This window comes from Propithecus coquereli, unplaced genomic scaffold, assembly GCF_000956105.1.
Source record: "Propithecus coquereli isolate 6110/MARCELLA unplaced genomic scaffold, Pcoq_1.0 Scaffold235, whole genome shotgun sequence".
Classification (NCBI taxonomy): Eukaryota; Metazoa; Chordata; class Mammalia; order Primates; family Indriidae; genus Propithecus; species Propithecus coquereli.
In genome coordinates this window covers 593,875-608,026 of record NW_012147897.1, presented here as the reverse complement: position 1 = coordinate 608,026, position 14,152 = coordinate 593,875, and the positions used below count along the sequence as shown (strand labels likewise).

Here is a 14,152-nt window from a genome sequence, read left to right as displayed (position 1 = left end):
TAAATTTTATATATTGAGATGATCATGTGAATTTATTGTTTTTGTCTGGCAGTCTGGAAAAATGCATTCATGTTTCTTGAAAATTAATCCTACATTCCTGGGATAAGTTGCACTTGGTTATTCTATTACGTTTTATCTTCTTCATATGTCATTATACTCTATCCTTATTTATTAAGGTTTAAATCTCTGCATAATATATATTCGCCAATAATTACCTTTTTCATAATTAATTTACTGGTTTAGATACTACTCATGAAACAAGTTGGGAAGTGTTCTATTCTCTGAAAGGATATATACAACATTGAATAAATCATAAAGCCCACTTGAAGTATTTTTTTTCAGAGCTTTGTTCTAAACTATGTTTGTTCTAAGCTACTGTCTAAACTAAATCGTGCTAACAGATATAGCACTACCCATCTTTTCTCTTCCTTCTTATTTAAATTCTGGGGCCTAGTATTTTTTAAAGAATTTGATCTGTTTACCTAATTATGTACTGAAAAAAGGTTATTCATTATGTTTATTAAATCTACTTATTTTCTGTATGTCTATAGATCTGTAGTTATATTCCCTGCTTTCATTATTAATATAAATTTTGTTTTTTCTCTTTATTCTTGATCAGTCTTGCTAAGTTTTTTAAAATGCATTTTATAAAAATTTTCGAAGAACCAAATGTATACTTTGGGGACTTTTTTATGTCTATTTAAATTGATTTCTGATCTTACTCTTATTATTTCCTTCATTTTCCTTTCAGCTCAATTTTTCCTTCTTTTACAATCTTCTTGAAATAGAAATTTTATCTTTGTATTTTCAACTATTCTTCTTTTCTGATAAAATAAATGAATTTAACATATAATTTTCTATATAGGCACTGCTTCAGCTGTATCCCATCTGTTTGATATGCATATCTTCATTATCATTCAGTATATGGGGCCAAAGAAACTTCTATTAATCTGAAATATTTTATTTTTACAAGAAAAAACCTCAAATCTATGGAACGAAATGTTAACAATTATATATATGCATGATTCATTTATTATAGCATTTATAATATTCTTTATATTCATGTTATATGTGCACAAATAAAACTTTCAAAATATACTATCATATAAATTAAGCAGACAAAAATTGATACAATAGTAGGTTGCAATGTAAAAATCTTTATGGCTTGTTCTTATAGTTATTAAAATCTGTTCTTTTATTGCACAGTAAGCATAGCAAAATGAGAAAGATAATAAGGATAAAAACAGTCCATATTTTATGATGCCAGTTTTAAAAGTATAATCATTTATTAATTTAACAAAAATTTACTAAGCTATTATATGTCATCCACTGTGCTAGTGACTGTACACATCAAGATTAGAAAAAAAAAAAAACAGATGTGCTACCTGTCCTTCTGTCAGTTCCTTTATATTGTCATGGAACAAATGGACTCAGTCCTTCAAGTTGGACATTAAGCCCATGGACACATGACCTTACCAAAGCAATTACCACACACACAAAATGCATGCTGCTCTCTGTTTAATGAGAACAACATGGAGAAAGCTCGCAGGGAAAGCAAGAATGAAAGAGAAGAATTATTGGCAACATAGCCAAGGGGGATGCAAACAGTAGGCTGTTTGCAATTAAGAAGTAATCATCACATAGTTTAAAAAACTTCATGGGAAGATTATGGTAAAACTTCCTTATGTTTCCTCGCCTTAGTCAACTCTATTAACATCCCTCCAAAGACAATATATTAATGAAAGTGAGTATGTATTTTTCTTCTCCATAAGTACCTTTTCCCCAAGATCTACATGCTGGCATGATTTTCATTATTTCAAAGGTTCACAACTGTGAGACTAAATGTTCCATATTATCCCCAGAAATCAACCAGTAGTCAATTTGCAGTGCTGACAATAGTACAGAATTCCAGACAAACATTCGGTTTGCAACTCTTCGAATATTGATTGATCATCAAGACTGCACGCTGTATGTTTCGCTACGACAGACCTGAGTTCCTAGCTTACCGCTACCCTACAACCCTCATGTGATCTTGGACAGACTGCTTGATTTCCTTGAGAAACAATTTCTTCATCAAAAAAATGAAGAAGATAACATTAGTTAACATTATTCAAAAGATTCCAGGATTTGAAATCATCATCTAGTAATAAAACTCAATAAATGAAACAATTTAAATTCTTAATAAATATTGGCTTTTAGTGTGCACAAAACGTGAGACAAAAGAGCTCAGATTTTTGGCTAGTGAATTTTTAAACACGAAAGCTTATTACTCTGATAAGTTCCTTGAAAAGTGCAGGTTTGGGAAGGGAAAATGGAGTTTAGGGTGCATGATTTGGTTTTAAGGAATCTTTAGTCAGTAATGTCCAGAGCACCTGGAAGGATGGATCCAGGATTCAGGAGTAAAGTCTAGAGTAAAATTATTACGTAGGGTATTTGTCCTGCAACATTTCCTTGAATGCAGACTCAACACATAGCATTCTGCTTAGGCTCTGCCCTGGGTAAAAGAATAATATATAAGTGAACTATCCAACAGAAGTTATCATGGCTTTTGTACAGGATTTACTATGTCTCTCTAATACCTGATTATTAAGGACCTCTCTCTAACCAAACAGCCCCTTATTCAAGGTCTGGATGTTTATTACGTTTCCTTGGTATCAACATGGATGGGTTTACTACATCTGCAGATGTTTATTCTTATTCTCAGAAAAGATCCAGCTTGGCTGCATCCCTAGAGCACTCAGTGGTCCCAGAGCCAGTGTTTAGGGGAAAAGGAGGAGACAAGCCCTTCTATATCAGGAGGAGCTATTGGTGGCAGAAGATTTCAATGATATCTTCTTGGGTTTTAATACTGAGATTCTTCAGCTACTCTCAAAAGTGCTCACCAAAATATCCACTCTCTAGTAAGTACCCAGATATACTCGTGTATTTGGCTTTCATTTGAATTCTCTTTTTGTCTCAGCCACATAGAACTTTATACAGAGCAGGATGAGCATTGGAAACTCATACCACTAGACAGAGTGCTCCTTTCAGAGACTGTGTAAATAGACTATTTATCTTTTGGCATCCCAGGTTTTGTAGAATTCAAATTCTCCTAAATTGTTATACTAACCACTTCAGGTTATTGTCCTCCAGTCAACACTACACAACTGGTCACAAATTCCAGTCCAGGAGAAAATGACACACCGTCTGTCAGTAATCTCTACAGTACTTCCCTTTCAACTATATAAATGATTTAAAAATAATGTGATTTTGTAAAGAATGTTTAAATCATCACTTATTGAAAAGAGATTCTTTTCCCCAGTGTATGTTTTTGTCAGCTTTGTCAAAGATTAGATTACCATATGCAGATGGTTTCATCTCTGGATTCTCAGTCCTGTTCCAGAGGTCAATGTCTCTATTTTTGTGCCAGTACCAAGCTGTTTTAATCACTACAGCCTGGTAGTACAGCTTAAAGTCAGGTAAACTGATACCTCCCAGTTTGTTCTTTTTACTTAAGATTGCTTTGGCTATACGAGGTCTTTTCTGGTTCCATACAAAGCGTAGAATTATTTTTTCCAGATCTGTGAAGAATGATAATGGGATTTTGATAGGGATTGCATTAATTCTGTAGATCACTTTAGGTAGTATGGACATTTTAACGATATTGATTCTACCAATCCATGAGCAAGGTAGGTTTTTCCATCTGTTTACATCTTCTACAATTTCTTTTTTCAGTGTTTCGTAGTTCTCCCTGTATAAGTCTCTTACATCTTTCGTTAAATATATTCCTAGATATTTAATTTTCTTTGAGGCTATTGTAAAAGGAATTGCCTTTTTGATTTGATCTTCTGCTTGACTGTTGTTGGCATATATGAATGCCTCAGATTTGTGTGTGTTGATTTTGTAGCCTGAGACTTTGCTGAATTCGTTTATCAGTTCTAGGAGTCTCTTAGATGAGTCTTTAGGGTTTTCTAGATATAATATCATATCATCGGCAAAGAGAGAGAGTTTGATCTCGTCTGTCCCCATTTGGACACCCTTAATATCCCTCTCTTGCCTAATTGCTGTGGCGAGGATAAATCATCAACAAATTTCAGATGGCAAGGATAAAACTTAGGGAAGTTTGGTTTTGAGAAGACCATACATTTGTGGGAGCTGAGAATTAGGAAGGCATTTTATCTGTAAGATTCTTTTGCCCACATGTAGGGTCATTCTAAAAAATCATATGTCTTACCCAATACTTTATCTAGGATCTGAAAGCAAGAAATAATGAGGACTCCAAATTAATTAACTAAGGTTTACTAATATTTTACAGGAAAAAATGAAATATCTATATCTAAATGCAAAATTTAAATCTTGTTTCTCCATAGAAAAAATACAGCCAGAAATAATTTTCCGAATTTATAATATAGGCAGATTCTAGTCTAAAGTGGCATCTACTTTTCTCCATATGATAGCCACATAAATGCTTTGTTCTGTCACAAGAAAGCTGAAAGAAGCCATAAATCTAAACATTGCTTTTTATACTACAAAATTTCCAGATATTAATATTTTACCAACGCTGGTGTCTATATGTTTTATTGCAGAGCCCTCTGAATGCATTATGTCCACTGTCAACACATCACACTTTGAAATCACCACTTTCTTCTTGGTGGGGATGCCAGGGCTAGAATATGCACACATCTGGATCTCTATCCCCATCTGCAGCATGTATCTTATTGCTATTCTGGGAAATTGTACTATCCTTTCTATTATCAAGACAGAGCCCTCCTTGCATGAGCCCATGTACTATTTCCTTTCCATGTTGGCTATGTCTGACTTGGGTTTGTCTTTATCTTCTCTGCCAACCATGTTGAGGATCTTCCTGCTCAATGCTCCTGAAATTTCTGCCAATGCCTGCTTTGCCCAGGAATTCTTCATCCATGGGTTCACAGCACTTGAGTCCTCAGTCCTCCTGATCATGTCATTTGACCGCTTCCTAGCCATCCACAACCCTCTGAGATACAGCTCCATCCTTACAACTGTCAGAGTTGCCCAAATAGGAATGGTACTCTCCTTCAAGAGCATACTCCTGGTTCTTCCCTTCCCCTTCACGTTGAGAAGTTTAAGATATTGTAAGAAAAGTCAATTATCCCATTCCTACTGTCTACACCAAGATGTCATGAAGTTGGCCTGCTCTGACAACCAAATTGATGTCATCTATGGCTTTTTGGGGGCACTCTGCCTTATGGTAGACTTTATGCTCATTGCTGTGTCTTACATCCTGATCCTCAAGACTGTGCTGGGAATTGCATCCCAAAAGGAGCAGCTCAAGGCCCTCAATACTTGTGTTTCGCACATATGTGCTGTGATCATCTTCTATCTGCCCATCATCAACCTGGCCATTGTCCATCGCTTTGCCCGGCATGTCTCTCCCCTCGCTAATGTTCTCATGGCAAATGTTCTCTTTCTTGTACCTCCACTGATGAACCCAATTGTTTATTGTGTGAAAACTAGACAGATTAGAGTGAGAATTGGAGCAAAATTGTGTCAGAAGCAGATATAACAGTCACGTAGCATATAAAACATAATGGGAGTTGTCTTTAGTAAGAGAGATTTAAGGTGAGTTTGAGAAAACCTAATATTCGATGCAAAGAATTATCAATATATATTTTTATTTTTATCACGAGACTTATTTCATTCATTCTGGATATTGAGAATGGCCATAGAACTGGAAACACAAAATGCATTGCTTGAGGTCCCCATTTCAATTAACAGGAAAAAAGTATGTCTTTTGTTATCATCTCTGATTAAAGCAAAAAATTACAACCAAGTCAGAAAAATAGTAATGTCTATAGTTCTGACAGTAGTTGATTTCTCATCCTCCACATTCAACCTCTCTACACTAAGTCCTTTTAATGCTAGACCAAAATTGTATCTTAATTCTATATCTTTTTACATTTTAATCATTTTAGTATTAATATGTCACCAGCATTTCTTTAGTGAAATACTGCAAAAACCTCCTAAGTTTCTAAATGTCCACTCTTGCTGCCTTTTAACTGATTCTCTATGCAAGGTGAGAGTCAACATTCTAAAAGGCAAAATACAAACTCTTACTTTTTTAGGAAAATAATTAAATCAAAGAAGAACATACTCTAAGACCATATATGGACTGCACTCTTTCTATCATCAAATAATCATTAAATTCCAGTCACACTGGCCTTCTGAAGAGGTATTCACTTTACAGAGCTCTCTGTCTTCTGTGGGTTTTCACATTAGATGCCTTTTGTTAAAATACTCTTGATTCCAATTTCATACAACTCATTTCTATTCATTTTTTTAAACTTTCAGCTTAATTTCATCATAGAGGACCTAAACCCCAGTTCATATTATGACCTTCTTTTTTATCTCTTTATTCTTCATTATACTTAATATTTGTAATTATAGATACATTTATTTGTTTTCTACTTCCTGAATAAAGAGTATTGGGGAGAACTATCTATTTTCTTTATCTCTACACATAATGTCTAGGACATTTCTGAAGCAGAGTAGATCTCAATAAATAATTGCTAATGAATGAATGTAAAAATAAGGCCATTTTTGGTGGAAAAAATGTTTATTGAAGAGTTCAGTACTATTTCATATGTAGAATACAGTTTACTTAAGTTGTGTATTTCAAGTGTGGGCATATAAATGCTCACAGATTTTAACAATAGGAATAAAGGATATGATGTTAAAGAGAAATTTATTGTCTTGGATGTTACTTATGACAAAAATTCCAATTTTCCTTCCTAATATGACCTTAGAATCTTGCATATCATGGAAACTATTTCTTATGCCCACTCATTGAATCAAGTCTTTTCCATCAACCGTACCAATTTTATCTTCTACACTTTTAGCCTCAAAGAGTCAAATACTAAAAGAAGAATAATTGGACCAACCACCCAATTGGATAATACCTCACAATTAATGAAGAGTTTTAATAGATATAAGCATTATTTTTGAATCTCTAATATATGCAAGATATGCTTTCAGGAATTTCCAGGCATATTTTATTTGTTTCTCATGATGGCCTAGGTTTTTATAAAGCATTTCTCCCTATTTATTTTAATTGAAGAGATGGAGACTCTGAGAGATTGATTTAATGAAATTCACATATATAGGAATTCTGAAGTTGGGATTCAATTCTTATTGTTTTTTTATTTCAGCATATTATGGGGGTACAGATGTTTAGGTTACATATGTTGCCCTTGCCCCCCCCCCAAGTCCGAATTTCAAATATGTCCATCCTTCTGGTGGTGCGCATTGCACTCTTTGTGTATTGAAACTCTGGTATAGTACTATCTTGGTTACATTTTAGTTTCAAATTCAAGATTGCATTTGTTTCGACAAAGCTATTCTACTGTAGGAAATCCCTATCATCAGATCAGGACAAGAAATGTTTCTATGTTTGAGGTATATAGTCATATCCATCTGCCTTTTCCAAAATCTTACAAATGCAGACATGGAGTTCGGGGTTGTAGCATGACAAAACAGTTGTCAACATACTTTATTAATCGAAAGAAATAGAAGCTCATATTCTCCCAGTATGAGCATAGGCTATGTGAAAACTTCCACAGACTCCATTAACAAGATGAGTGGCGATTAAGTGGCTTTAATAAGTATCTAATTCTTGCAGGTTATTATAGATGTCATGTGCAAGACTCTCAAAGAGAATCTATATATTAGGTCTCTTCTGATATTCTTAATAAAATGAAATGAAAAATAATATAAAGATACAAAAATGCCATTGGGGGAAGGGATGACTTTTTGGTTGATATAATAATTTTCACATTTCTGAAACGTAGAGCATAGTTCTTGGAGCAACAAAAGCCCAGCTCTGGGGCTCCTAAAACAGTGGTTCCCAACTGTGGAAAATGTTACCTCCAAGAGACATTTGGCAATGTCTGGAGACACATTTTTGGTTGTTGCAATTTGGGAGGTGTGGGTGCACTATTGATATTCAGTGGTTAGAGGCCAGAGATGCTACTAACCATTCTTCAATGCACAGGACAGCCCCTATGAAAAAGAATTACCCGGTCCAAAATGCCAATAGTGCCAAGGATGAGAAACCCTAGTCTAAACGTAATTGTCAAACAACGAATGATTAAGCCCATGGTTACCCAAATTACCTTGAACTCTATTGCACAGAACCTCAGAGCAATCTGCTACCAGGAAAATTCTTCAGAAAGGCACTCAATGGAAAATTTCCAGAAAAGTGAAAGAAACCATCAGAGACGAAAAAGTGCAAAGACCTATGGGAATGCATGTAAACCATACCAAAAGACAATAGTTCAAAGACTTTTTTTTTTTAGGTTATGCTAAGTTTTGTTGTTATTTTGTTGTGTTGTGTTTTGGTTTTGTATGTACTGATTTGTTTTCTCACATTGGTTATTTGTGAGAGGTTACTGTGAGAACGTTGCAAAAAATGCTACACTATAAAATTAAAAGGGACAAAAGGGAGCATCATTTTTAAGACGTAGAGTATATGTGAATTAGGCAAAGACAGTATGCCTTTGTGATATAGGATTTACGTGAGAACAGTAGTGTAATTTTAAAAGTAGATGACTACTTTTGTCTGTATAAGCTAAACATCTTAGCTTTAATAGGGCCCCTTTTTTAAGCATTTTTCCCACAAAGATGATGTCATAAGACTGCAGCTAAGTTGAAAGGCTGCTGATTTCTAGACTTCATCTAATTGCAAACTATAGAAGCTAGTACCATATTGCATCAATTCGCAGACACCATTGATTGCAAACTGCATTCTTACTTCACAGATATATTCACAGATAGCATTTCTCCAGACTTTCTGGAAAGAGCATCCATCTCCTTTTTCATATATTACAGTCACAATGATTGGGGTCATGGGACAGAGATTGGCATATGACCAATTGTGCCAATCCCATTAAGTCCACATGCATGGGAATAGTGATCAGTTCTGCTAGGATATTAAGAAACCTATTACTCAGTTCTTTAAATTGAACTGATAGTGACAATTCTCTCTCCTCTTAGCTGAGATGTAAAATGTGTCCTACTGCTTGTTTATCCAACTTGGGACCGTTTAACACATCACGTGGTTTAGCTTAATTCAAAACTGATAGAAACAAGATGGAGAGGTGAAAGGTGAGAGAGTTAGTGGTGCAAACAAATTCTTTCCAGCACTGAAGTGTGCTGTAGCTCCCTGGTTCCCACAAGTTTAACTTCCTGTGAGCCATTGTAATATCTTACTAACAATGTTTTACTTTTTTAAGATAATATTTAATTTTCTGTGACTTGCAATGGAGTAATGCAGCAGACTTTTTGATTTTCACGGTTTAGTATGGGTTAGTGCTTATTAGAAGTATATATATATATTGGGTCAGATAACTTTTAGTGTTTTAGTGAGGACCTGAGTATATCACACACATACACACACAGACACACACACACACACACATTACTCCTTTTATGTTATAATTTCTGAATACTATTTTTGTTTGCTTCTATTTTCTGTTCTAAGTAATTAACTTATACAACATGTGAACTATATATTAATGGAGTTTCCCAGACATATTCTAACCGATTTTTTGATTTTATTATCATATATATTTTGTATATATTTAAAATTGGCTAAAATTATGAAGTTTTTCATAAACATACTATAAACAAGTATGTTCCAGGCACTTTTTTGAGCATGAACATATAGAGGCTAAAATTTGTTTCTTAAATAACTTACACATTGATTTATAATACAGGCAATAAAGAATTAATACTGTTGTTTAAGGATATAACAGCGACAAATAGAGAGTTTTGTACAAAATTAGATGAGGCTCAACATTCATTTAAAGGAGACATTTTATGGACCCTATGGTAGATAATCAAAAACAAACAAATAAAATATTGGCTTATCTATTATTTTAGTATTTTATATTAATCATCTTATGCACATGAGAGTTATATCTCCAAACATATTTCACAATATTTTAGAATGAGGGCATTTTTAGTATTTTATTTAAATTGCTGATGACTGACACACATATATGCACCACAGGAGATTAGGAAATGCTGAGCCATGTGAATGAGTGTGTGTGCTTAATCTGTCCATACACTTGAATCACTACTGATCATTACTGAGCTAATTAGAGCCATGATAGCCTTTTTTCTAAATGAACATGTTCATTTTTCTTTTTTCAAATAATACTATGAAAATTTTTTGAATTTTAATTAGGACTTTACTGCTATGGTTGAGTCTACTTATACAGCTGGTGTTGTAGAGAAAGATAAAAAGGAAAAATGAGGTGAGAAACTTAGGTATAAACATATTATGACCCCAAGCCCAAATTCCAAGATATCTAATCTAGAATGTCCTTACTACTTGATTAAATAAATTACGTGACATTCCACAGGCCTACTAAGTATATGCAGTATAACTTTGTGTTCAGTCTCTAGTCTTTCATTGCTGTTCTTGGATTCCTATGTTTGTTCTGAAATTGCAAAGTGAGCTGGGATTTCATTGAAGCTAAAATTTCTGCCATCAATGCTGTTTCTGACATAATTTTGCCAGGATCAGATTTCTAATCTGCTGACTCTTCACAGAGTACACAATGGGATTCATCAGAGGGGGAACTAGAAGGAAGATATCAGCTATTATGACCCTAATAACTGGAGAAACATTTTTGGCAAAGCGGTGAAGGGCCGCCAAGGTGATGATGGGCACATAGAAGATGAGCACAGCGCAGATGTGGGAGACGCAAGTGTTGAGGACCTTGAGGCGACCCTTGTGTGAGGCAATGCCCATAACAATTTTCAGAATCAACATGTAAGACACAGAAATGCATATCAAGTATAATACAGACAAAAGAGCCGCAAAAAACCCATAGATGATATTAACCCTGTTGTCAGAACAGGCTAACTTCATGACATCCTGGTGGAGGCAGTAAGAGTGAGATAAAAGGCTTTTCTTACAGAATTTCAGCCTCTTTAGGATAAAAGGGAAAGGCAAGACAACTGAAAGAGATATTGCAGCAAATACAAGGCCAACTTTAATGACTCTGTCATTGGTGAGGATGGAGGTGTATCTCAAAGGGTTGTAGATGGCTATAAAGCGATCAACAGACATGATGAAAAGTACTGATGACTCCATAGCTGAGAATGCATGAATGAAAAACTCTTGGGCAAAGCAGGCATCTGAGGAAATTCCTGTGGCATTGAACAAGAAGATTCTCAGCATGGTTGGAAGAGAGGAGATGGACAGTCCCAGGTCGGAAAATGCCAGCATGGAGAGGAAATAATACATAGGCTCGTGCAGAGACGTCTCAGTTTTTATGAAACAGAGGATGGTGCAGTTCCCCAGGATGGCAACGAGGTACATGAGGCAAATGGGGATGTAGACCCAAATGTGTGCATGTTCCATCCCTGGGATCCCAATCAGGAAGAACATAGAGATTTCCAGTTTGGAGGTATTAAAGACTGACATCTCAGGAATATGAGGAAATCAGCATGTGGGTCTCAGAAGAGGCTTCCTGCAATGGCATAAATAAATTGGCTCAAATGAGTATTCTTTGGTCATTTGGTTGGTATGAATCTTGTGATTCCACCTATTACCCTATAATAATTCTTAGGGCTAAAGCAAAGTATTTCATGAAATATAAACAGGACTAATGGTAAGACCTAGGTAAGTAAGAGAACAGGAAGGACTTAAAATATATATTCATCCACACAAGTAATTTACCAACAGATAAATATATTCCAAATGCCATTTCTGGACTCAGCAGACAGGAAGGAAGCAGCAGAATTTTCTGTGTCTATTTCCTAGAATATATTTTGTTAGGACAGTGAAATTCCAACCTTGGAAATTGTAAGGTTAAGTATAGGATCACATAAGGACATCCACTTACTACAACTGTATATATAGTTATCAAAGAAAATTAACCTTTAAGAATCTGTATTCTTTCAAAAAATTTGGCCAGGACAACTTGATATCCACATCTAAAAGAAAGAAGTTAAACCCTACCCCCCACCTTACATAAAAATTATCTCAAAATATTCTAGAGACGTAAGTGTAAGAGCTAAAGCATTAAAGCTCTTAGAAAGAAACATAGGAGGTATGTCTTAGTGACTTTGTGTTTCACAATGGATTGTTAGGTATGGCACCAAAAGCATAAACAACAACAAAGTACATAAACTGGATTTCATGAAAATTAAAAAACTTTTATCAAGTGAAAAACATTATCAAGAAAGTGGAAAGATAACCCACACAATGAGAGACACTATTGGTATATCATATACCTGGACTTATAGCAAGAATATATAAAGAACTCTGACAACTCTACAGTGAACATGACAATATCCTCAACATTAACAACACGCAATTCAAAACCAAAATGAGATACCACTTCACACATATAGAAATGCTTATATAAAAAAAAAAAAGACAAATAGTAACGATTGGTAACAAGGATGTGGAGAAACTTGAACTCTTCTGCATTGCTGGTGGTATTGTAAAATGGTTCTTCCACTTTATTCTTTTTTTAAATTTAAATTCTTTTTTTTTTTTGAGACAGAGTCTTGTTCTGTCACCTGGGCTAGAGTGACGTGGCGTCAGCCTAGCTCACAGCAACCTCAAACTCCTGGGCTCAAGCGATTCTCCTGCCTCAGCCTCCAGAGTAGCTGGGATTACAGGCTAGTGCCACCAAGACTGGCTAATTTTTCTATTTTTAGTAGAGATGGGATCTCGCTCTTGCTCAGGCTGGTCTTAAACTCCTGACCTCAAGCAATCCTCCTGCCTCGGCCTCCCAGAGTGCTAGAATTACAAGTGTGAGCAACCGCGCCTGGCCTAAATTTTTATATATTTATATATTTACATATTTATTAGAGACAGGGTCTTGCTCTGTCACCCTGGCTGGAGAGCAGTGTGCAATCATACACACTATAACCTTGAACTTCTGGACTCAAGCTATCCTCCTGCCTCAGCTTCCTGAGTAGCTGGGACTACAGGTGCACACCACCACACCCAGCTAATTTTTAAATTTCTTTCTAGAGACAAGCTTTCTCTATGTTGCTCAGGCTAGTTTAAAACTCCTGGTGTCAAGCACTCGTTCCAGCTTGGCCTCCCAAAGTGCTGGGATTACAGACACGAGCCACTGTGCCTGGCTACTTCACCCACTTTGGAAAACATCTGGACAATTTATCAAAATTTTAAACATACATATTTCTTTCGCCTTAGGGGATGAGTATATACAAACATAATGAGTGCGATGCGCACCATGTGGGGAATGGACACACTTGAAGCTCTGACCGGGGGGGTGGAGGCAAGGGCAATGTAACCTAAACATTTGTACCCCCATAATATGCAGAAATAAAGAAAAAAAGAAAAAAAAATTAAACATACAGTTGTTATATGATCCAGAAATTCCACTCTTACGCACATTCTCAAGAGTTCAGAAAACATAAGTTCACAAAAGAACTTGTACACAGTGCAATTGATCACCGAGCGAGGAATGGGTTAACTGTTCTGAATGTATGCGATGTACTATAACTTGGTAACAAAAATGAGTGAAGTACTGATATATGTTACAACATGAATGACCGTTTAAATCATGGTAAGTGAAAGAAATCAGTCCCAAAAGATGACATATTGCATTATTTCATTTACGTGAAATGTCTGGCACAGACAAATCCATGGAGACAGAAAGAAGATTAATCATTTTTAGAAACCGAGGGAATGGATAAATGAATAATGACTGCTAGTGGATATGGGATTTCTTTTCAGGTTGATGAAACTATTACAACATTTGATAATGGTGATCATTGCACAGCACTTTGCATATGCTAAAACACATTGTATTGCATCTTAAAAAATGAAATGTATTGTATGTCAATAATATCTCAATAAAGTTGTTATAAAATAAGCTAAAACTGCATTCCCAAATACCCTTATGTTTCTCCTATATACCAGACTTACTACGGAAATGGATTTTTTTATTAAGAATATCCATCTGGAGACCTTGCTATGTTGTCCTTGTCTGACTGCTACTGAGGGAATTTTGAGGTTGAGATGGCTGACCACCCACTTTAGGGTCAAAGGAATATGAATTTAGGTTCCAAACATGGAACATAAAATAGGATAACCTACCTGGGGTCATTTTTAAACTGGATTCTGTTAAACCAAGGAGAA

At 35.3% G+C, this 14,152-nt stretch overlaps 2 protein-coding genes across 2 annotated transcripts; one reads left to right on the top strand and one right to left on the bottom strand.

Annotated features, from left to right (window-relative positions):
- Positions 1-4,564: 4,564 nt before the first annotated feature.
- Positions 4,565-5,555, top strand: LOC105811433 (olfactory receptor 51A4). Its single transcript, XM_012645627.1, has one exon. The coding sequence runs from the start codon at positions 4,583-4,585 to the stop codon at positions 5,522-5,524; it is 942 nt and encodes a 313-aa protein (XP_012501081.1). The 5' UTR covers positions 4,565-4,582; the 3' UTR covers positions 5,525-5,555.
- Positions 5,556-10,510: 4,955 nt separating this feature from the next.
- Positions 10,511-11,452, bottom strand: LOC105811362 (olfactory receptor 51A4-like). The gene has a single exon (XM_012645545.1). It carries the CDS (start codon positions 11,450-11,452, stop codon positions 10,511-10,513), a length of 942 nt encoding a protein of 313 aa, XP_012500999.1.
- Positions 11,453-14,152: the final 2,700 nt, after the last annotated feature.

What these genes read in the sequence shown, in the direction of transcription:
- LOC105811433 (XM_012645627.1), top strand. Translation starts at nt 4,583, where the DNA reads ATGTCCACTGTCAACACATCACACTTTGAAATCACCACTTTCTTCTTG.
- LOC105811362 (XM_012645545.1), bottom strand. Translation starts at nt 11,452, where the DNA reads ATGTCAGTCTTTAATACCTCCAAACTGGAAATCTCTATGTTCTTCCTG.